At 61.5% G+C, this 23892-nt stretch overlaps 1 protein-coding gene across 1 annotated transcript in view; it reads left to right on the top strand.

Moving 5' to 3' along the window:
- ZC3H3 (zinc finger CCCH-type containing 3) overlaps window positions 1-23892 on the top strand; it is a 94212-nt gene that overhangs the window by 16025 nt on the left and 54295 nt on the right. Inside the window, exon 4 of the mRNA XM_064384677.1 lies at window positions 15000-15153. Within this exon, the coding sequence (XP_064240747.1) occupies window positions 15000-15153 (154 nt within the window). The remainder of the gene's footprint in view (window positions 1-14999; window positions 15154-23892) is intronic.

Below are 23892 nucleotides of genomic sequence, written 5' to 3'. Positions count from 1 at the left end.
TGCGGGGGGAGGCCGGCGGTGCGGGGAGGCTGGCTGTGCAGGGGAGCACTGCTCACCCTGCTTTGCGTCAGAGGCGCTGCCCAGGAGCCAGGTGTCAGGTATGTGCCTGGAGCTCACGGGCCAGTCTCCTCTCCCCGGGCCAGGGCCAGCTGCTATTGGCCCTTCCTTGACCCATCTGCGTGCAGCTTGCTTGCCACTAGTGTGATGGGGTTGGGGCTGGCTCTGGGGCTGCGGCCTCATGGCCAAGCCAGGGTTTCTTTGAGGCAGGCCAGCGGGCAGTGAACTCTGGGCCCCTCAGCTGGGTGTCTGACCAGCATAGTCAGGCATGAAGTACTGAGGCTGCCCTGCGCTTGTGGTGGCATGGCTCCTGGCAGAGCATGGCACGTCAGGGGCTCTGGGACTCAGCCTCAGCCCCCGGGGAGTTCTCCCCTAGGGCTTGGGATCATAGACTGGACTCAGTAGCTGTGGACTCTGGGACTGCATCCCCACCTGTGGCAGTTGTGGGAGGGCTGAGGAGTGGGCTCAGAGCCCACCAGGATCCGCTCTGTGCTGGCCACATTGCTGCAGGGTCCATCCCTGGTTTTGAACTCCTGACCTCAGGTAACCTTCCTGCCTCAGCCTCTCAAAGTGCTGGGATTACAGGTGTGAGCCACTGCGTCTGGCTTCCAATAAATTTTTTTTTTTTTGAGACAGAGTCTCGCACTGTCACCCAGGCTGTGTGCAGTGGTGTGATCTTGGCTCGCTGCAGTCTCCGTCTCCTGGGTTCAAGCAATTCTCCTGCCTCAGCCTCCAGAGTAGCTGGGACTACAGGTGTGTGCCACCATGCTCTGCTAATTTGTTTGTGTTTTTAGTAGAGACGGGGTTTCACCATGTTGGCCAGGATGGTCTTGATTTCCTGACCTCATGATCCACCTGCCTTGGCCTCCCACAGTGCTGGGATTGCAGGTGTGAGCCACCGCGCCTGGCTTCCAATACATTTTTAATGAGCCGGAGGAAGTAGGTCTGTAGTCAGGTCAGGGAGTCTTCTGTGCTGTGTGGTGCTGCGGCCCACAGGGTTGTGTGTGGCCCATGTAAAGGCTTGTCAGGAGCCACAGTGACATCTGCAGCGAGCCAGGCTCTGCTGAGGCCACAGGTCATCAGGTTCTATTTCAGGGGTAAACTTGGATCCTGAGGGAAGGCTGGCAGAGGACCAGGCCTCAAAGGGTTCAACGCCGGGCCACACGCTTCCAGGGTGGCCAGCAGGAGAGGGACCCCAGACACACACCTGGGCAGGCATACCCCTTCCAGTACGACCCTCCACAGAGGGCACTTCGTGGGGATCCCCTGAGCCCCCAGCAGGGAGAACCCCCAAGGCAGCTGTGCCCGTCGATGTCCCCTCTGTGGCCAGAGGCCGGGGCTGCATGGGTGGGGTGAGGGGTGGGGAACAGAAAAACCCTCCCTCCTGTTCCAGCACCCCTAAAAGATGCATGCGTGCTCAGTTTATGTTCTTCCTGGGGACCCCCTTGGGCTCAAGCTCTGAGAGCTCCAGGCAGGTGTACTGACAGGAAGTGGGCTCGTGTCCTGGCCTCACTGCTGTGGGGTGAGAATGCAGTGAGGCGGTGCAGGAAGGGTGCTTGGATAGGGCTGGCCTCCCAGGCCGTCCTCCATGCCCATCCCACCTCCTGCCTGCTCCAGTGGGTGCCCGGGCGGGGATGGGGGATGGCTGCAGGTGTGGCTTGTTTCCGGACCCTTTGAAAACACAGGTAGCAGATGCCCCGTGTGCAGGAGGCCTGGAGCTGCTCCAGTCTGGGCTTCCTGCCCGCAGTCAGTCCCCTGGCCTGCTGGGAGCTCCCCAGAGGCGGACATAGTGCTGGGGGTAGGGCCGTTGGCCCCTTCCTGCCCAACGGGGCAGTAGGACTTGAGGAGCTCTCAAGGCCTGGGAGGAGGTCCCACTGGGTGGAGGGTGGGGTCAGTCCCTTGAGCGCTTCAAGGCTCCACACCACGTGTCTGCACTCTTGAGGCCTGGGTCTCAGTGTGCTCAGTAGCCCCTTGACCTTGGCCAGTGCCTCCACCCCACGTCTCCAGGTTCCTTGCGTCGACTTACTGGCAAAGGCCTCTTGGGAGGAGCCAGGCTGCCAGGCCATGGTTTTCTTGTTGAGAACCCTCTGGACTGGGCAGGGCTGCGGTGGGTCTGGGCTCACCCCGCCTAGGGTCTGTTTCTGTGTCCAGGCCAGCTGTTTGTGCTGAGAACCTGGTGGGCTTGGTGGGTAGTCTGCCTGTATGCCGGAAAACCTGCTGCTGTGAACCTGATGCCCTCTCTGGGAGTTCAGGCCAGAAACCTAGCCTTGGGGGCACTGCTGGGCAGAGGTCATAGTTCCCAGCCAGCAAGGCTAGAGGATGAGGCCAGGGACGGGGAGGTTCCCGCCTAGCTCCTGGGCTGGGGTGGGCCCTTGTGGGCACAGTGAGCTGCCCCTCAGTGGGAAATTAGATGTTCTGCCCAAGGATGCTATGAGATTTAGCCCCATAGCCTTGTGAGTGGGGCAGTGCCTGCCAGCTGGGATCTGGTATGTCTCGGGGTGGATGCCCACAAAACATGGAAAGGCCTGGAACCTTGTGGGAAATGGAAACGGCTCAGCCTGGGCTCTGCCTGAGGGTTGGAGGATGCAAAGCTCGGCTCCAGCTAGACACTCACAGGGCTGGGTAATCTGGGTGTGTCTGGGTGGGTCCCCCTGAAACCAGCACCCTGACCTGCACCCCAGTGCTTCCCTGCCAGTTCCTACTGTGTGGGCCTGGGAGGCTGAAGCAGTACCAGGGCTGGGTGGGGCACAGGGTGGGCGGCTGGCCATTGGCTCCACCGCCCCCTGGCCTTCCCTGCGGCCTCAGCTGCCCCTCCCACCACATGCGTGGCTGGGGTGGCCCCGTAAGGGTGGTCTCACCTCCTCCCAAGTCAGGGCCTGGCAGGGGAGCCTGTGCCCAGCCTGCCCTCTCAGCCGCCTGTGTTCTGTTGAGGAGGAGACCCCACCTGCCTCTTCCTCATGGCGGCCCCTGGGCAGCATTTTCATGATGCTGGCCATGTGTCCAGGGCCGGGGCTGCTGTGCAGATCTCTGGGCACCCCCACTGCTCCTGCTTCCTGCCAGGGCCCCTCTTTGGATCCCAAAGAAGTCCACCCAGCTCCATTGTGCCTTCATGTGGGACCCTGGGGCTGAAGGAAGAGGGTGGGGCAATCAGTGGTGTTCCAGTCTTGCCAGGCCTGGGGGGCGGCCTTGGGCAGGCTAGGGGGCTGTTTGCATCTGCTGGGCTGGCATGGGGCTGACTAGCTTTGCTGTGATACTTTCTGGCTCAGAGGTGCTGGGCCGTGGCTTCCCACAGGCGGGGCCCTTCTGGGCCCTGGTGTCATGTGTCCCCTGCAGCGCAGCCTTCGGGCCGGTGATGAGTCCTGTGCGTGGGATGAAGTGGCGGCCTTGGCTGCCCTGGGGCCTGGTCAGGCTGTTATCCCCAGGTGGCCTGCCCGTGGGGCCTGTGGCTGTGAAAGGTGAGGCCGGCCACTTGCCCTGTGCTGCTGTGTGGGCCGCTGTGGCTCACGTGCACACACACAGCGCTGCATGCTCACCTGTCCTTGTGTGAGCACACGTGCCCGCTGGTCAGATCCTGCCCGCACTTGGGGCTCGCCTCCGCAGCCCGAGCCTCGGTTTCTGCAGCTGTGATGTGGGGTGCTCGGACCTGGGGTAATGAGAAATGTGGGGCTTAGTCATTCTCGACCTTTGTGCTTTCAAGACACATGAGCTCGTCTTACTGAAAGATGCTCTTACGACCCCAGGTCCCGCCCAGTGCACTGTGGCACCCTGAGGGCCAGAGGCTGGCACTGGCCTGGTAGTTATCACCCCCGCCTTCCCTGCCTGGCCCTGAAGGCTGGAGCCCCAGGGCATTGGCCAGGAGTCTAGTTAGGGGAGTGGAGCTGGTGCGGGGCCTGTCTGCAGCCTGCCTCCCTGGCTCCTACCCTAACCCAAATGCTGGGCCACTGCCTGTCTGGCCCTGTGCCCCACTGCCCCCTGTCAGCCCTCAGCACACTTGCTGCCTCCCCTCCCCTATCCTTCAGAGGGCCGTTGAGTCCCCTTCCTGGGGAGGCTGGGGTAGTGCCCCCTGCACCCTGGCCTGGCCTCAGCCCCCACAGGGCCCCTCGCTCACTGTGCACTGGGGAGGCATCGCCGGATGGCGGCTGCGCTTTGTGCTTGGGAGTGGAGGGTCCAGAGGAGCAGAGATGGGCCTCCCTCAAAGGTAAGGGCTGCCTGCCGGGCTGCTGCCACCGCAGCCAAGGCCCGGGGAACCTCTGTGCCTTCCCCCTGTGGCCCCCATTGGGTGGGTTGAGGGTGGGGGAGCCCCTTGCTGCCTTCTCAGGGTCCCCAGTGCACGTGTGTGTGCCAGAGGGAGCACAAGCAGGCGAGCCAGTGCTGCTGAGACTGCGGTCGTGGCTCCCACGCGCCATCTCCGGCCTCGGTGGGCTTGGCCCCCATGCTGTGCTGCCAAGACCAGCCCTGGAGGAGGCCCTCGGGACACACCCGGTGCCTGGCACCTAGGGTCTCTCCTCTGCGGCCTGCCCACTGTCCTGCAGCCATCAGAAAGGCCAGGAGTGGCCCAGAGGAGAGCGGCGTGTGGCTGGGGTCCTGGCAGCCTGTGGCTTCTGAGTGGGATATGCGGTTTCTGTAGAGGGTGTTGCCAGGGCTCTCTCCAGAGTCTTTCCCAGGCTGTGCTTAGAGGTAGCAAAGGAGGGTTCCTGAGAGAAGGCCGTGCCGCATGGTGGAGCTGGGTCTCCATGCTGCCTGGCAGCCACTCGGCCCCAGATCTGTTCTACTGACCTCGGGATCCAGCCAGGCCCAGCCATGTGAAGGTCGGGTGGGCTGGGAGGGAAGGGCCTGGGACTCCCTGGGTTAGGCTGAGGCCGTTCCCAGCCCAGTCTGTCCAGTGGAATCACCTGGTTCTCTGAGACGGGAGCTTGACTGCGCTAGGCCATGCTGGCCCAGGAGCTGCTCACTGGCCCGCAGCACCAGCCTCTCCTGCAGCACCAGGGCATGGCGCTCATGCAGAAGGCCAGGTCCTGTGGACTGGGAGACCTGAGGCTGTGCTGAGCGGCTGCCTGTAGGTCCTGTCCCTTGAGACCTGGTGGGCAGGGCCTCAGGGCTCGGCTGTGGCTCACTCAGAGCCTGGAGCTGCTGTCCTGGCCCTGAGCAGGTCTGTCCTCTGGGAGCTGCTCTTTTGCCCTCAAATACCTGGGTGCCCCCAGTAATGTGTGTGGGGCAGGTGGGAGCAGGGTCAAAGCAGAGACGAGCCGAAGAGGCGTTCTCAATCCTGTCAGAGCTCCCAGCCCTGGGAAGGGCTCATCCCAGGTGCCCCTTAGGGCCCAAGGGCCAGATGGGCAGCAGGTGAGCCATAGGCCTGGGTCCTGGGCACACAGGCTCTCTCCAGGCTGGCCGGGGCTGCAGGCTGGTGAGGAGAGCTTGGGGGACATGGTTCACGAAGCATGTGGCCTGGGATCTGGTCTCCTCCTTTGTGAAGTGGGGGTTGAGACTGGGTGCACACCTGGCTGGGCCCAAGCCCAGCTGTCGCTCACTGCAGCCTGCCTGCCCCGAGCCTACCACACCTGCTCAGAGCGCGGCCTGGGGTGCAGGCCCAGCTTGGTCCTGTTTCCTCCTGCTCCTCTATGCCCTGCCCAAGGCCTGTGTTCAGCTTTTTTGAGAACCCCCTTAGCTGCCTGCTACGCCGTCCCCTGCAGCTGTGGAGGGCAGGGAGGCCCCCTCGGGCAGCCCGCCTTCTGACCCCTCGGCTCAGGGACTGGTGGGTTCCAGGGGTGGGTGGCGCTGCTTTGCCCCTTTTCCCCTGCACCTGAGGCTGGTGGAGCAGTGGGAAGAGGGGAGGAAGCCCCACCCTCCACAATCTATAGCGACTGTCGAGGAGCAAACTACTCCCATTTCGTACAGACGGGTCAGGTGTCGGCGTGCGATCGATGGCTGGCGCACAATAATTACAGGAACTAGCAGCTTGTGTTGCTTGAGTGACTTTAAGAAGAGTAGGGTCTCAATCTTCCCTTTAATAGGGCTCTGACAGTCGCGGCGGCGGCGGCTTCGGTGGTGCTGCGTCTCGGGCTGACAGTGTTGTCATTAAACACCAGGTAGTGTGGAACAACAGAGAGCACGGATCCCACACGGGGGGACAGGGCGGCTGACGGCGGTCATTTGTCATCACCGAGCTGCCCAAGCTCCTCAGACTGCACTGCGGACAGCTGCTTAGGGTGACTTACGGTGCTGTCGGGCTGCTGTTGTGATTTGATAATCCGTAAATGTTTGTCAGAGATGAATCCCTGGATCCCACGGGGCTGTGGCTGAGGGCCCCGAGGCCAGGGCGTGAAGGCTGAGGGGCCATCCGCTGGTGCGGCCAGCTGCGAGCTGCCCACCTACGGAGGTGCTGGGGCCCAGCCTCCCGGAACAGGCTGGGTGCAGCTGTGCCTCCTCTCCCAGGGCTGGGGTCTTCTGCCGTCTCTGTTGTAGGGTGAGTGTGTGCATGAGAGTGAGTGTGTGAGTGTGTGTGTGTGTAACTGCAAAGTTTCCGTTCATGCTGACTAGGCTTTGGGGCAAGTTTTTCTGCCAATGTGGGATTCTGGCAGGGAGGGCCTAATTGCAGCGGCCAGCAGGCCTCTGCTCTCCACCCTGCTGAGCGGCCTCAGGTGCAGGGCCAGAGGGTTTGAGGTGCTCAGGGCCCCGTGGCCCTGCTCCCGGCCACCACCACCACACACAGGGGCTCCTGCCCTCCATCTGCAGCGCTTGAGGTGCTGGGAGCCATCACGCACAAGAAAAGTGGAGTGATTTATTAGACTCATAAAAATTCATACTTTGTGGTTCTAGTCATCCCACATCTGAAGCTTGTTAGAGCGCGGTCCTGGCAGCTCCCGCCGCGCCAGTGTGGGGGTGGTGCACTCACCAGGCGCCCCCTGCCTCGGCTGCCATCAAGGCTCATTTAGAGAAATGGACGGGCCTGAAGCACGCATGCAGCCACACAAGGGCAGGGCTGGGGGGCCGAGGGCTGGGCCACGTCACCTGCACACTCCCTGCACCTGCGGGGCCTGGGCCGGAGCCAGTGGGGCTGGCCAGATGCCAGGGTGCTGAGTGTGGGTAACCCCTGGGGCTGGCTCCAGACAGGCAGTGAGCCTGTGCCTGTACAGCCACGGGTCTGTCCACATGGACGGTGGCCCTGGTGCATATGTGGAGGTGGCTGGTGTTTCCAGCCGTCTTCAGGGACGGAGGTGGAGCGCCTGTGCTGGTGTTTCCAGGCTCCGTGCCCCCCAGAGGTGCCCACAGAGGCTCCTTGGCCCAGCACCTGCCTGGCCCAGCTGTGACATCCGACGGCATCGTGGGCAAGTGTTGTCCTCTAGGCCTTGGCCATATTTCCACATGCAGGCCGAGGGGGTGAGGTGCCCTCAGCTGACGTGGCTGGCATTGTGATTCTGTGTGGTGGCCAGGAGGGGCAGAGGCACCTCCCTTCTCGTGATGGGGACATTCTGCTTGAGCTGGCTAGAATCAGGCAGGAGTCCTACCTGGGTCTTTCCCTCCAAACAGTGGAGGGGCCTGGGAGGCCTGTTCGGGCGGGAGGGGCTGAGCTTCCCGTGGTGCCCGCTTGGATTCCACTTTTCCGCACAACTTCAGGGTTCCCGCAGCCTGCCAGTGCCGTCTGCAGGAAGCTGGTGTCACGCATGACCAGCTGAGGTCGTGTGCTCGTCAGTACTAATCACCACAGCCTCTCACTGTGCCCCAGGGGCTCTGCCGTTGACCCGCCTGGCTGGCGTGATGGAGGGCCGAGGCGTTGCAGGCAGGGGAGCGTGGCTGCAGCACAGGCTGACTCTGTCCTGCCCTTCTTGGTGTCTGGATGAGAAAAGCAGCTGGGAACTGCCCGTGCGTGGCTGGGGAGCAGAAGAGCAGAGGCTGGGCTTCTGGATTGGGGGCGGGGTGGGAGCCCCATAGCAGGCCTGGACCCCAGAGACTGACCCTCATGTTTCTTGGAACCCAGCGGTAGGGACTGGTGAGTCTAGACAGTGGGGGCAGGGCAGAGCAGGGTCCCTGAGCCCCCAGCATCCAGGGTAGGGGGGAGTGTGTCTGCAGGATAGTGGGGGCACTGGGCCGGGCACACGCCTCACCCTATGGGAGCAAACATGCAGGACCACAGCAGAGGCAGCAGCCAGGCCTAGCTGCACATGGGCCAGACAGGAAGGGACCGAGGAGGGCAGATAGAAGAAACAGACAAAAAACCAAGGAGGCCTTTCCTGTCTTGCCTCGGACAGTGGCCTTGGAGAGTGGCCGTGCAGTCCCGCTTCGCCGGGTGCCGGTAGAAATTAGTTTGTTGGTCCTGCAGATGGGCGTCCTGCAGATGCACGTCCAGGCGGTGAGCCCAGCTCCTGGGCTGGGCCATGTTGGAGCTACTGTTCCCTCTGAGCCTGGGATAGGGAGCACGATGCCCGGCCCCTGCACGGCCTGGCTGGGCACAAAACTCCAGGGCCTGAGGGGAGTGAGGGCAGGGTACAGGTTTGTGGGGTGAGCAACCCAGCCCTGTCCTGGCTGCTAGGGGCTAGAGCCACCAGAGCAGAATGACCACACACGTTCTCACGCACGTGTGCATGGCCACTGTGTGCATGTAACTCCCTGCGTGTGCTACTGGGTGCACTTGCACGTCCTGGCATGTTCACGCTTGCTGTGTGGTACCACCGAGTGGACGCTATGAGGCAGCCTGGGTGGGCCGGTGGCTCCAGACTGGCTCCACTGTGGACGCTGCAGACACTGGGGAGACAAGGGCCCCAGTGGGGCCAGGGTGGGGCCTGCAGTGGCAGCCTGGGTGGGAGTGGAGGGGACCCACAGCCTGAGGCTCCTGGGAAAGAGGGCAGTCTCCTGTGGACCTCACTGTGGCACTTGAGTGCCAGAGGCCCTCCGTTTGACTTCACTGCCCCTTGTACATGGTGGGCCTTGGGGGAGCTGCTCCTCCTTATGACCCCTAGGGCCTGCCCACCCCTCCTTAGAGGCCAGAGTCCATGTCAGCCCCAATGTAGCCTTGACCTTGCCACCTTCAGGACCTGGCACATAGAAGTGCCACGGGTGAGCACCAGGCTCTCAAGGTGGTGACTGGGCGGCTTCAGAAAGGGCCTGCTGAACTCAGACTCGGCTGACTTTAGAAAGGGCCTTGTGGAGAGGCTCTTGTATGCAGGCCCTGGCAAGCTGTGCTGGTCAGGGGCCAGGCTGGGTTTTAGCTGCTCCACAGCCCTGCACCTTGGCCTCTACCCTGTATACCCCTGCCAGCCTCAGTGGGGGCTGTTAGGAGCTGCCGAGGCCCAGTTGCCTTCCAGGAGGTGCCCCAGACTAGGCCTGGCTGCGCAGGGAAGGGCATCTCTGCTCAAGGTGGGCAGAGCCTCCTGCCCCAGCAACAGTGAGAGCTGTTGCCTGAGCTGCGCTCAAAGAGACAGACAGTTATGCGGATGCTGCCTCCCACCCAGCACAGACATACGTCACGGTCTGAAATGCAAAAGCCTGGGACCCTTGGGGACATGGGCCACATGCTCTGTCGGAGTTTTCATGGCTGTTTCTCAAAGAGCGTGCTCAGCCGCTATCAGGGACGCTGCCTGGTTGGGCTCTGTGAGCTTGAGTCTCCAGCATAGGGCCTGTGCTGGGTGTGCAGCAGCCTTGGTGGGGGCTGCAGCAGAGGAGATGGGGCACCTGGCTCACTCGCCTTGCCCGCCCGCCTGGATCTTGCCTGTTTCCTTCCCTGGGGTTCCCCCTGCTCCCCTGCCTTTTCTTCTTAGCACTCTCCTAGCCTAGTTGGGAAGGTTGGGGGTGTGAGGGCCTTTAAGTTGGGCCTGTGCTGGGCAGGTGCTTCCTGAGGGCAGCATGGTGCCAGAGGCTGTGGAGCCAGCTGAGGCTGCGGGTGCAAGCGTGGTGCCAGCCATGCAGCAGTGCTGGGTGGGCCTGACCCTGACTCCCGTCACCCCCAGCTCTTCTCCCCCTCCCGCCCCGACTTCCCCAGCAGTGCCTGGGCACCCCCTGCCCAGGCCGTCCTGGCCTCTTGCAGCCCCCACTCCTCCAGCCCTGGGCCTGTGCCCTGCTATCTCCTCTACCCGGAACCCTGGGCTCTGCTCTTTCCAGGCAGGCTCAGCTGTCTTGGAGGGGCACTTCCAGGGGTCCCGCCCGCCGCTTGTACCTCCCCGCACCACTGAGCGCTCTCTGTTGTAATCACAGCTCTAATTAGGCGATTAATCGTGGGAACTCTGCTCTCTGGGAGGAGATGTTGCCTTGTCCTTGGCGCCCTCTTGCGGCTGTGCGGCTGAAGACGCAACCCCTGAGCCCTGGGCCGGTGAGTGGAGTGGGGTGTGTGACTGGAGCTGTGTCGGGGCGCCGGGTGAACTCTGTTTCTAGGGACGGCACTGGGCCTCCCGCCTTCTCTCTAGGCTGTGTCCTGTTTGCCTGCAGGGCACTCATGGCCCTGCCTAAGGGTGCCATTCCCAGTCTATGCTGCTGCCCTGCCCCTCCTGCCTCGTGCTCAGGGCAGCGGGGCTAGAGACCTGGGCTGGCACAGAGTTGGCACCGCCTTAAAAACTGCAGCAGGACTGGAAAGACACAGATCCGATCACAGGCACCAGGAAAAGTGGGTTTGCACCTGTGCATGCTGCCTTTAGTCAAAGAAGGGCATAGCGGCATGCATATGTCCGGGAGGTGTCAGGGCCTGTTTATAAAAAGCAGATCAGGCAATGTGCAAAGGTGGAATCGCCAGGAATTAGGGACGAGGGGCCTGGCTGGGCGCAATGTCCTTGGCTCGCAGCCGTCCGTTTCCCTGGGCAGCTCGGCAGTGGCCCGGGGGCTGCACCTGGGCTGGCCCCTTCCCTGCCCGCTCTCCTTGCACGTAGGGTCTGGGTTGCCCTATGTCTATCCGTGGGCCTGGTCCATCCTGGCCGCTCCCTGCTGCCACTCATCTGGGGAACTTGGTGTGGTGCTAGGTATCTGTTGGGCAGGTCAACATCATCCCTTCGTGGGCCCCACGCTGTCCTGTCTGCTGGTGTGGGGGTGGCTGTGGCCAATTCCAGAAAATCCCGTGCCAGTCTTTGGCCTTCTGCTCAACTGTCCCCATTCCCTAGCTGGGATGAAGCCTGCGGAGGCTTGGGGAAGGGGCTTCTAGAACCAGGGTACTTCTTGGACCAGCAGCCCAGTGGTGACAGTTCTGCTGTCTTTGTGCTGGGCTCGTCTGCACCTGGGCCTGCTGTTCTGGAGGACCCGGTGCTTCCATCTCTGTAGCGACTGGATGAGGCCCAGGGGCTGGTGGATGCTGGCCTGGGGCACAGTCAGAGGCCTTCTGGGTCTCCACCCCAGTTGATGGGTGAGGCCCTCCCTGATGGAGCTGGTCCTGTTCCCGTCGGCAGCCTGGGAGCTGGACAGACAGCTGGACGGCTGCCTGGGACACTCGTCTTGGCCCTGGTGGACTGGACAGTGGAGTGAGGGAGCAGCCTTCTCTACTTCATGGCAGCCTCAGGCAGTTCTTTCCACAGAGTAGTAATTCTAGTTTCATCTTATTCATTAACCAATTGTGAAATTAGCAACTCATTTTCTTTCTAGTTATTTCCCTTTGAAGTTCCATAAAAATCTGAACTCTCCCTCAACTCCTGCTCTGCATAAAACAGAGCAAAGCCGCGACCTCCATCTGATCAAATCAGCCATCTGTGTTGGAATTGTCCGAGGAGAGCAAGCTGGGTGGGCAGGGCCAGACTCTGCAGACGGAGCAGCTCTGCTGGGGGTGGGACCAGACTCCTGGGCCCCCGATGGCCAGGCCCAGCCGCGACGGCCGCCCTCCTGACAGCGCATCGTTGGCATGTGGTGCTTGGTGCACAGCAGGGCTCTTGGGATGCCCGAGGGCCGCCCCACCTGGCCCCCGGCCTGAGGGCATGGTGCTGTGTGCAAGAGCTGGAACCCTGCTGATGGATGGGCTCATATCCCATCACATATGATGCCAGCAGCTTTTTCGTAGTTTGTCTTCCATTGCGGTAGTAAAGTTTTTAATTAGGAAAGCTAATGAGATCGATTAGTCATTAGAAGTGACCTCTGGATGGCGGGCGGAGAGGACGGTGTGTGTGGGGCTGATAACGCGGGCCGGGGCAGCGCTGGCAATAAAGGCGCAAGGGGCTTGATGTGTGCGGAGCGTGCTGTGGGGATGTATCACGCGGAGAAAAAAATTACAGCCCTGGGAGTCTGTAATGAAGGGAATTAAACCAACATCCTATCTAAATAACACAACTATCTACACAAACTCCAGCCAGCTAGGAGGGATGGGCACCTGGGCCGGTGTCCTCAGGGAGGAGGGCAGAGGCCTGTTTCTGCCTGGGTCCTTCTTGGACACACAGCAGCGTCCTGGAGCCTCCCAAGCCTTGCCACCTGTCCACCCCATTGCTGCACACCCTGGGGAACAGGGCCAGAGAGGGACTCTTCCTTCCTCCAGCCCTGTCTGGGTCCGTGTGCCGGGCATGGTCTTAGGAGCCCTTGCTCCTGCCAGCCGCTGGGGGCCCGGCTCGGAATTCATCCCCCACTACCAGTCTGTATGGCTGTGCCCTGCTGATCCTGGGTCGTCATGAACTTGTCTGAGCTGCCCATTTGGGAATGAAAGGGACTGCCCGTGGTCTGCAGGGCAGGCTGTGGGGGACACAGCCTTGCTATGGGGGTGGGGTGCAGTCCTGGACCTTCACTGGTTGCCGTCTCCCCACTTTGAGCCCCTTGAAGTGCCCCCACTCTGGTGGGGACTGTGGGAGAGGGTCTATCTAGGGTGACGTGCAGGACATACCTGCCCAGCCTGACTGGGCTGTGACAAGAGGCCGGGACTGCATTATTACCATGTGGTTTGCAGGAATGACGCTTGGACACTAAGAAGTAACACGTAGTGAGGCAAAGAAGCCTGACCTGACCTGACTGCCGCCTGTGCCACACAGGAGTGTGATCGTGCTGCCGCTGCCTGCCGGGTCCTGCCTGCCCCAAGCTGCCCCTCCTGGGCAGGAGTGTTCTAGAATGCAGCATCCAGTCCTGCGTGCAGTGGGGGTTGGGACTTCCTACAGGAGGTGGCATGTGCTGGACCTGGGAGGGAGGGTGAGCTCTGGTCCCCAAGGTTAGAGGTGATTTTAGTCAAAGGGATGCTGTGCACTTGGCGATGGGAATGGAGCTGGCTCAGGTCTGGGGCCTCCCGTGCTCAGAATTTGGGGAAGAGGTTGAGGAGGGGAACACGAAGCCCCAGGGCCCCAGCGTGGCCCAGTGTCCCTCCTGCCTTGCTGGGCACTGCCTGGCTTCTGAGCAGGATTGTGCCCTAGCTTTGTTGTGCCATGGCTCCATGGGGCCAGCATCGCCCCAGGCTCTACGTCCCAGAGCGGCAGGCATTGGGCGACCTGGGAGGCTTGTGAGCAGGCCACGGTGGGAAGCAGGCTGCAGGCTGGCATGTGGGTCACCTGGGCACTCTGGGGTTGGGAGTGGGCAGGTGGCAGCCTCGAGCCCCGGCCCCGTGGCTGGTGGTGCTCCAGTGGGTGCACTGACTGCCCAGGTGCTGAGGCTGGCTCCTAACTTGGCCCAAGTGGGGCAGGAGCATCCCAAGCAGCCCGTGTCCTCCTCAGGCAGAAGCAGGGCGCCTGCAGCAGGGCTGGAAGCTGACGCATCACCTCGGGGTTGTTGATAACTGAAGGACTTCGATGTTTTCTGGCTCTTAGTTGGAATAAGCTATTATTGATGTTTTGGCCGGTCTCTCTTTGCTTGTAAGACTTGAAAATTCAATTGGCAGACTCTCTGCTGTGGACTTGGGGGGCTCTTGGGAAGGCTTTGATGCCATGTTGGGTCCAAGTGTTCCTGACTTGCTCCCGTGCAGGCTGACAGGTGCCTGGGTGGAGGCTGCAGCTTGGACGGTGCTGGGACACACCTGCAGGAGGGGATCTTTGTCGACAGCTGGACAGGCCAGTGCAGGCAGGAGGGTGCGAGAGCCCGTGGAGAGATGGGCAGAAGCGGGGCTCAGGGAGGGGCCCTGGCTGCCTGAGGTCCGGTAGGTTTAGGGCCTCAGAGATTTCGGGAAACGATAACAGTTTCTGGTCCTGTCTAAGGAGCGGGGTGCCTCAAGGGCTATTTGGCTGTGGGACCAAGGAGATGTGAGGGAGGGGCTCTGCTGACATCTGGACATCTCATGTGGGATCTCCTGGGCCTTGGGCTTTGAGGGGAGCTGTTAGGAGGGCGGGCCTGCGCCCACTGCTGTGTTGGCTTTAATTATCTGGGCAGTCAGAGCTATACATGATGGAAGTTGGGCAATTAGACACGATCCTTGAAGCTCTGGATAAATTGCCGGCTATCAAGTGGAAGAGAACTCGGGCAAAACAGATTCCTGTTAATTGCATGAAACGTTCAGCAGGAAAAAGCCATTTTGTCTATCACCCTGCAAAATGTTATGAAAACAGTGATTAAGTACATAAATCTGTCTGGGCACGGCAGTGAGGAGATGCCCCTTGAGGAGGTGAGTGCTCCAGCGCCCCTCCCATGTACAGGGCACAGGCCAGGAGCCTACCTTGCTGTCTTGGGTGGAGGTGGCCCATCTGCCTTCCTCACTGCTCTGCTGGGAGTCAGTCATTCACCTCGAGTCTCCCTGGTGCGGATACTGTCTAGGGGCCTCCAAGGTGTCCCTGGCTGCCAGGCCCCTGGCTTCTCCTGGTTCTCCCATGGGCGGTCCCTTGCTTCTCCTGATGGCTAGAGGGTGTGTGGGGCCGGTGCCCGCCTCTCCTGGAGGCTGCACTGGTCAGCTCCTGAAGCACTGGCTGCCAGGCACCCTGGGGATATGTGTGCCACATGGGGTGGGGGTTCCATCTAGAGGGTGACAGAGAGTCTTCAAGCCCCAGAGGAGGCAGCAGGCAGGGTTGGCACCGTGGGCATCCTCTCTGACCCTGCCCTTGCCGACCTTCCCTGACCTGTGTCTGTGCCCTGGGTTTTCTCTGCAGCATCCAGCCTGCATGCCCTGCGGACTCCACCCACTAGCAAGGTGATCAAGACCCGCTACCGCATCGTCAAGAAGACCCCGGCCTCATCTCTCAGCGCCCCGCCCTTCCCCCTGTCTCTGCCCTCCTGGCGGGCCTGGCGGCTCTCACTATCCAGGTAGGAAGGCCTCCTCCATGCTCCTGCAGGCCTGGGGACTGGGCTGTCTGGACCCTGCCCTGCAGCCGGGGGAGCTGAGCGCATTCCAGAACTGCTTGGTGTTTGGCTCTTGGCTGGGGACCAGCTTGATTTTTCTGTTTCTTTAGCAATTTCTGTAGCCAGTAGGAGGCCAGCCTGTGTATACCACACATACATGAGGACGGACGGACACACACACACACACAGGCCCTGCTGTTCTCAGTGAGCCTGTCAGCTGGTGGGGGCTCTGTGCCATGGAAGCATCGCCGCCCAGACGGTCAGGGCCCACGCCATGTGCTGTCTGAGCATCTCTCAGGGAGAAGCTTCTGGTGGGAGAGGCTGGGCCTTGAGTGGCCTGGCTGGAAGCTGTCAATGTGTGATTGTCAGGGTGGCGATGTGGGCTCCTCCTTTCCCTGCCCGCCTACGGTCTGGCCCCCACCCGCACTCTGACCTCCAAGCAGGCTAGGAGGACGGCTCCATCGGTGAGGAATTGCTCTTGCCTTCCTGGGGTCCCCCCTCTAGGAAGCTGTGCCACCCACTGAGTTGAGGTTGCTCAGCCTCTGGGCCTCAGGAGGCCTGGCCCTGGGGATTGGTCCTTCCTTTGCTTGGTGGGAGTGTCCATCTCCATGCTTGGGAGAGGGTGAGAGCCCTGGCAGCAGATGGGAAGCAGGCAGTGGCATACCCTCCCTCTGTCCTCTGACCCTCCCTGTGGGAGCCTGCTCTCCTGGAGGAGTGGCATGGGCAGAGACGGTTGACAGGGCCACGGGGCAAGCAGCCACAGTGCAGGGCACGGCCCCCCACCGTACCGTGGCCATCTGGTGGGTCCCTGCTAGAGGTTCCCAGGACTGAGGCTAACCCCAGGGGATCCACCCACTGGTGCGGACAGCCCTGCATGGCTCCAGGGCCTGTGGCAGGTCAGGCAGCTGGTGAGCCCACTGGGCGGTGCCCTGCTGCCTCCTGGATCACCACGCCGCACTCAGCATGGCCCTGCCGCCGACTTTTCTGGAGGCAATAGCTAGAGTATATTTTAAATTAATTTTACTGCACTTTTTGTAATATTTTTGTTTTAAATAGATTTATAAGCATCTCGGGGGCTATTTCTACAAATTTATGAAGATAATTTTTATTCTCTCGATAAGGTTAAATTTACACCTGCTATTTCCATATTAATTCACAGTGCTAAGTGGATCTAATTTTCTTCCGTTCTTCTATCTGGTGAGCATGGCCTTTCCTAATGCAATTTCCCCCTCAGTAAATCATTGTGATCGGGAGTCATGATCGAGCTAAATTAACTTAAATTAATTTACTTAATAAGAGCCCCGGATCATCGGGAATGAGGTTCAGATTTATGGATTCTCCACTCCTGCCCTCCTCCTGTGGTCGTCGTCAGGCCGGCGTCGAGGGTCCACCTCTCCCAGGGGCACGACTGGGGGCCGAGTGTTGATGCTCCTCGGGGCAGACCCAGCAGAGCCCTTCCCTCTGGATCCTTAGGCCAGGAAGGCCTTGGGTTTGGGTCTGACTGGGCCCTGACCGTGTCGTTGTACACCCCGGCTCTGGGACTGGGGAGGCTGGGAGGAGGAGGAGTCGGCAGCCAGCCCAGTGCCCAGGCCTCCTGTTGGCGCCGTGCAGCTGAGAGCTGCGGGTCAGCTGAGAGGCTCCTTCCAAGCTCCCTGTCCCTTCAACGTGGAGCCTGGCCGGCTGCCCTGCGGGGAGCAGCCATGGCTCTCTGAGTGCCTGGGTGTAGGGGCTAGACCACAGGCATGGGTGCACAGGAGGTGGAGCAGGCACCAGCTTTGATGGCTCAAGGCCCCAGCACCAGGATCCCGAATTCAGCCCACCCCTGGAGGCCCTGGCTGTGGCTGGTGGCCATGGGCTCCAGGCCTCCAGGCCTCAGTGTCCTCCCTGTGTGTGAAGGCCAGGCTGAGCCCACCCCAGGATGCACACATGGCTAAGGGGGCGTGTGAGGGGCCCCTCCTCGCTGTCCTGCCCACCTCAGCCCAGTCCTGTTCCACCCCTTGCCAGGCATCTGGGACCCTTCGGGGCATGAGCCCTGGGCTTGTGGATGGGATGTGGGGGTGCGGGGGAGGGTGCTGAGCTAAGGAGCACGACTCTCAGGAGGCCCTGGGAAGAGTGGCTACCAGCAGGCTGGTCCTTCGTCACCCAGGTTTACCTGCATCCCAGTGTGGCTGCTGGGCCTGCTGCTGGCTCAGGGTTGTTGAGACAGGAAGGGCCTGTCTGGCCAGTGGCTGGTCTGGCTTGGCCCATGCACCGTCTCCCTCGCTCCATCTGAGTCAGGCTGCCTGCATGTGGCTGGACCCTCAGCCCTCCCTGGGCAGGCCCCGGCCACCCTTCACTAAGAGCTGCCATGGAGAGGAGAAGGCAGACTGTCCTGCCAGGCAGCTGGCTGGAGCCTGAGACCAGGGCTATCTTTGGGCCCCAGCTCCCTCCTCGATCCCTAGAGGGGCTGGCGGGCAGGCCTCAGCAGTCCTGGAAGCCACGGTGGTCAGAGTTGGCAGGCGTTGGTGGACACACGGGAGGGGAGGGAGGCAGGCAGGGTGACCAGCGGCTGAGGGCCAGTGCTGGTGTGGGACACCCCCTGCCCACCCCTCACTGTGATGGAGATCTGGTCATCCCGAGAGGAAATCATGTGTGGGCATGGGGCCTGCTGCCCCTCGAGGCCCTGGAAGGCCTCTTCCCCTCACAGCCTCAGCGTCTTGCTCTGTTCTTAAAGCAGACACGCGGGTTCTGAGCGTGGAGCTGGCCTACTCTCTGTGAAGCCCCAGTTCCCGGGAGATGGATGGCACCGGTAGCACTGCTCTGGGCGGAGAGGGAGCCGCCGGCAGAGGCCCTGCGAGGGCACAACGGTGGGGAGCGCAGCGAGGCCCAGGGGGCTGAGTGTTGAGGGAAGGCCTTGGGGGTCTGGGCAGGGGTCCCGGAGGTCCCAGGGCTGCTGCGGGGAGCGGCCGAGCATCCTGAGCAGGGCGTGGCTAGGGGCAGTGAGGTGCGAACCTGATGGCCTGTCCCTGCCTGCCTGTGCCATGGGGAATGGGTTAGGGTCTCTAGGCTCGATTCTGGTGGGGGGCTCAGGACAGGGCCTGCCTCTCAAAGGGCTGGAACCCCAAAGAAGGAGGAGGGGCAGGACCCCCACCACCCCTGTCCTGAGAGGGATGGGACCGGGCCCTGCTCAGGGGGGCAAGAAACTGTAACACAGGCTGCCGCAGTGAGGCTTGCATGGCTCTGCTGCTGACAATAGCCCTCACCTTGTCCCCTCTCTGCCCCTGTCCCTGGAACTTCCCCTCCCCTCCCTTCCCCTTCCCTCCCCCTCCCCTCCCTTTCCCTCCCCCTAGCTGTGATGCTCATGGCGGGGACTGTACCGCCCTGAGGGAGGGGGTTGCTCTCCTGGCCATGAGGCCCCAGGACCCCTCTGCAGCTACTCTTGGCTTTCGGTCGGAGAGCCCCAGGTCCTGAGCTGTTGGTGGTAGCTCTGCCCTGGGCATTGGGGAGGGCGCAGGGTGATTAGGGCTGTTCCCTCCTCTGGGAAGCTCTAGAAACTGCCCTTCCCTGCAGCCCGAGGGAGGAAGGGTGGGTGAGTGGGTACCTGGTCTGAGCCCAGGCTTCTGCCCTGTCCCAGGGGGTGATTTGGTATGCACCCTCACTCTCTCCCTCCTGATTTAAGTAGAAACTTGCTGTCGACCCAGTGGTCACGTTGGGCCTATGTGGGAGGCTGGAGGGCAGCGTCAGGGTCCCTTGACAGCTGGGTTTGTAGTAGAGGCCGGGACCTCTCCTCCCTCTCAGCAGCTTCTCTGGGCCTGTACATGGAGGAACTGGTGGGAGAGCCAGCTGGATGCCGGCCTGTGGCCTCATGTTCGTGGCTGGCCAGTACTCGTCCTTGTCAGGTGGAAAGCAGGAGCTGCTGCGTGCTGCCAGCCAGGGTCTCTGAGGATGGCACACCATTGAGGCATGCACCAGATAGTGCGCGGAGATGGGGGCGGGGCAGAAGGGGAGGAGAGAAGGAGCAGTGCCTGTGTGCCACGGGCAGGGCGGGACTCCTGCCCTGAGGGGCAGCATCCATGGTGCCACCTCTGCTGCCCGTCAGGGTCCGTGTTGCCTGTCGCCCTGGCCTGCAGATGTCCGGCCGTGTGGCTGGGTGGGGCAGGGCAACAGCTGACAGGGGCTTGCTAGTGGTGTCCTGGCCACGTACCACCTCTCCCTGGAGGCTTGAGGCATGGGACCGGGCTGTTCTGCCGAGCGTGGTGCCCATCACATCTGCCACATACACGGGATGGGGCCATTGCTCTGGCCCAGGGCCCCTGGGAGCTTCCTGCACCCACATGCGCCTCAGCCCTGCTGAGTGGTCCCCAAGAGCCAGCCCTGGCCAGTCCTCCCCGGTGCCACAGGACTACTGCCTTTACCTGGGGCCTGTCCCAGGGGCACCAGGCCCAGAGCCAGCCCAGGGGCTCAGAGGGTGTCCGTGCAGGCCTGGGGTGCAGGGGCACAAGGCGGAAGATTCGTGAAGGGTTTCAGAGGAGCCACCGTGAGGGCTGAGGCTCTGCTGAGAGGATTTAATTTTTTTGTTGTTCTTAGATTTGTGGATTTGCCAGTGCCCTCGCCGGCTTCAGCAAGTTCATTAATCTGAACTGAAGCTGAAATGTGACTTATATCCCTAACTGCCTGACACTTTTTTTCTCTTTCCAAATTCATTTGACATGAAAGTGCGAAATAAACAGAAGCTGCTGTGCTGAAGCAGATGAATCGGAGGCTTCTCCGTCCTGACTACAAATGGTCCTGTCACAGGGCTGCCGCTCGCTGGGCTGCCTTACTTTATTTTGTTTCATTTTATTTTGCGTCTGTGCGGTAAATCTTAAGTAATCTGTGCAGTTTTGACGAGGGTTAGGCCAGGATTTTGAAGGGCTCTGAAACGCTTCTCCAAAGTGACGTCTCATTAAAGAGGAATTCAGCCCAGGGAAGGGAGGGGTCCCCACGGTGCTGCTGCGCTCCCCGTGCGTGTCTCCTTAATGAGCAGGTGAGCCTGCACAGCCCCCAGGATGCCAGCCGCCTCGCCCTGCCTTCCACCCGCCTTCTGGTTTGGGCACTGTCGGCTCTGGCTCCGTCACACAGTAGCACAGACTGGGGCTTCGGTCGCAGACGCTGACTTCTCACAGTCCTGGTTGGACGTTCAAGACAGGGTGCTGGGCAGACGTGGTGTCTGGCGAGGGCCTTCTTCCAGGTTTACAGACAGCTGTCTTCCCACGTGTCATCACGTGGCCCACAGAGCAGGGGAGAGCGTGGTGAGTGCGTGTGCGCTCTGGGGGTCTCTTCTTATGAGGACGCTCGTCCCATCACAAGGGCCCCACCTCAGGACTGCATCTCACCTCATCACCTCCAAAGGCCCTGTGTCCTCACACCGTTCCCCTGGGGTCAGGGCTTCAGCATCAGGATTTCAAGGGATCACAAACATTCAGTCCACAGCAGGGTTCCTGCCACATTCTGACGTGCCCCGAAGGGTGTGCGAGTCAGAGGAACTTGGGATGAATTATTATGTAAAACCAGTGCTCCGTGGCCAAGCATGGTGGCTCACACCTGTAATCCCAGGACTTTGGGAGGCCGAGGCAGGTGGACTGCTTGAGCCCTGGATTGAGCCCTGGAGTTCAAGACCAGCTAGGGAAACATGGGGAGGCCCCATCTCTACAAAAAGTACAAAAATTAGCTGGGCGTGATGGCTTGTGCCTGTGGGCCCAGCTACTTGAAAGGCTGAGGCAGGAGGATCACTTGAACCCAGGAGGTTGAGGCTGCAGGCAGCCATGATCATGCCACTGTACTCTAGCCTGGGCAACAGAGCAAGACCCTGTCTCAAACAAAACAAAACAAAGCAATCCAGCACTCCATCATGGCTCAGCTCTGGGTCCCCTGGTATGAATGTCTCCTCCAAAACTTATGTTGAAATCTAATATACGTGGCCAGGTGGAGTGGCTCACGCCTGTAATCCCAGCACTTTGGGAAGCCGAGGCAGGCTGATCACTTAAGGTCAGGAGTTCAAGACCAGCCTAGCCAACATGGTGAAACCCTGTCTTTACTAAAAAAAGAAAAAATTAGTCGTGGATAGTCAGTGCTCCGTGGTGGGAGGGGGCCTCCGTGGATGGGTCAGTGCCGCGTGGTGGGAGGGGCTCCTGGTCAGAAAGTCTGGGCATAGCATGACATGATTCCTTGCCGTCTCAGGCACCTGCTTGTGTTTTGCGGTAAGAAAACCCTCACCAGGTGCCAGCCCCGTGTTCTTGGACTTCTTCGGCCTCCAGAATTGTGGGCCAAATACACTTCTTTTCTGTACGAATTACCCAGGTTGTGTTATTCTGTTATAGCAGCAGAAAATGGACTTAGACTTCAGGGCTTGCTCTGCGTCTGGTGAGAGCCACAGAAAGGCCCTGCCCACCCATGCTGGCAGTGTGCAGAGGCTCTGCTCACCAACCTCAGGCCCAGGACCCTGTTACAGGCTGGCGTGGGGAGGTCCCAGACACCAAAGGGATGTCAGTGTGTAGGTTCAGTTGTCGAGTGCCCGGCACTGGCTGGGTATGGCTCCCCCCACCCACAGATACCTGGGCAGCGGGCAGCCTCAGGGCCTCAGCAGTCAGGCTCTGCCCACAGTGCTCTCCTCCTGGCGGGGGCGCTCAGGAAGCAAGCAGACACCAGAAGCAGATAGTTCTGTGGCTGCCGGATGTGTGAGGCCCACCCAGGATGGATCTGTGGGGGGCTCAGAGAACGCCTCTTTGGGGGCAGGAGCCTGTGGGGGGTTGAGTGACCAGCCTGGCCACCCCATGAAGGGTCTGGAGTGTCTGCAGAGAGGATGGGGGCTGGGGAGAGGTGTTGAAGGTGGGATCTACAGCATGGCCGCTGCACTGGTTGGGGGCCGGAGGGCATCAATAGCAGGCCTGCCGAGTGGGCCTCCTCAGCTGTGAGGGCTGGTGTGGCTCTAAGGCACGTTTCCCGGGTGTCTGCTGCCGCCCTGCCACCTCCCCTCTGACATGGAACCTGAGGAGCTTGGGTCTTTGCCAAGAGTGCTGAAGCCCTGGCGTCTGCCCATGCCCAGCTTGACCCGGTCCCCAGGGCCTCCATGGAGAGTGGAAGCAGCCTGCCTGTGTCCTTGCTGCCCCGTCACAGCTCTGCTGTGAACACCTCATACAAACAGCCTGGGGAGGCCCGAGGCCAAGGGCGGCCCTGAATGCTCTGAAAATGCTGAAGAGTGATGGCATTGGCGCTCCTGATTCTGGTTAATGCACTTGCTGAGTTTCGATTGATTCTGTTCAAAGCAGGTGTTGGTTTTTCGGGAGGAGAGATGCGCCCACTGCGTTTGCACTGACCACCGGCTGGGCTCAGGTCTGCGTGCCCACTCAGGACAGAGAGGCAACGGCCAGGGCCAGAGCATAGCAGGAGCTGGGAGCCCCGGGTCCTGGCTGCTGGGAGGGTGGGGCTGGGAGCCCCGGGGCCTGGCTGCTGGGAGGGAGGGGCTGGGAGCCCCGGGGCCTGGCTGCTGGGAGGGAGGGGCTGGGAGCCCCGGGGCCTGGCTGCTGGGAGACAGGGGCTGGGAGCCCCGGGGCCTAGCTGCTGGGAGGGAGGGGCTGGGAGCCCTTCCTGCTGCCTTCCTGGCTCCCACCATGCTCTGGCCCTGGATGTTGATGCTCTGCACTGCACGGCATCGTCAACCGCCAGGCCCCCTCTTCCCTCTGTCCTGAGAACCCAGGACATGAGGTTCTCCCTCCCGGGTTTCCCTCATGGCCAGGAGCTTGCCTGTGCTGAGTGCTTCGGTGTTTGCAGCCTTGGGCTTGGCAGTGGTCCTGGCCGGCGAAAGGCCCAGAAACGCGGCTTGTGTGGTTTTGGCAGCTCTTGGTCCCTTCTCAGGGGAGGCTCACATTGGTGGCTTGCATTTGAGCCATGGCTCTGCCCCTGCCCGCCCTGTGCTCCTCTGCCCCTGCTTCCCATCCCCCTCGGGATGTGCCTGCCACACTCTGCGAGGGCCCTCGACCTGGCTTCGTTTGGTCCCCACAGCAGTGTGGGGGCCAGCAGGCCCAGGGTGGCGAGTGGGCAGAACACGGGGTGACCCCCTCTAGCCAGGGAGGACAGGGCTGTGTGGGGCAGGAAGCTGGTTGGGAGCACTGCCGCCTACCTTGTTGTCCTCGCGCTGCTCTGGGGGCGGCTTGGAGCCACCACGGACTCCGTGGCCTTTCCTTACCATGGTGGCAGGACAGCAGGCTGGCAAGGCAGGATGCCCGGTGAGTGGGCCACGCCCAGAGGCTGTGGACTCAGGTCAGGGGGTCTGGGTGCAAGTGACCCTAAGTACCGGGGTCTTCCGATTCCCCTGAGCCAGGAGGGTGGGGAGGCTCCAGCACTGAGGGTTCTGGGAGTACCCGGCCTCCGACAAGGCTCCACACAGGGTGGTGGTTTGGGTTGTGATTTTTCACTGGGTAGGAGCCTTGAGTCTATTGGGTTTTGTGGGTGCTGCCACTCACGCTGAGGCCAGGCTTCTTGACGACCTTTGCAGGGTCCCCCAGGCAGGCGGCCGTAGGGGCCGTGGCAACCCCTGCCCCGGGCTCCACTGCACGGCCCAGCCAGTTCTTGCCTTTCTCCTTCGCTCGTTCACATTTGCTCACTCGGTGTGTTTGGAGGGCCTCCCTGTGTCCAGCCCAGGCTGCAGGGAAGCTGCGGTTCCGTGGGGACTTAGGGACAGGCTTT

Source organism: Aotus nancymaae, unplaced genomic scaffold, assembly GCF_030222135.1.
Source record: "Aotus nancymaae isolate 86718 unplaced genomic scaffold, 86718_ANA_hifiasm-v0.15.2.pri h1tg000036l, whole genome shotgun sequence".
Lineage (NCBI taxonomy): Eukaryota > Metazoa > Chordata > Mammalia > Primates > Aotidae > Aotus > Aotus nancymaae.
This window is presented reverse-complemented; position numbering and strand designations above follow the sequence as displayed.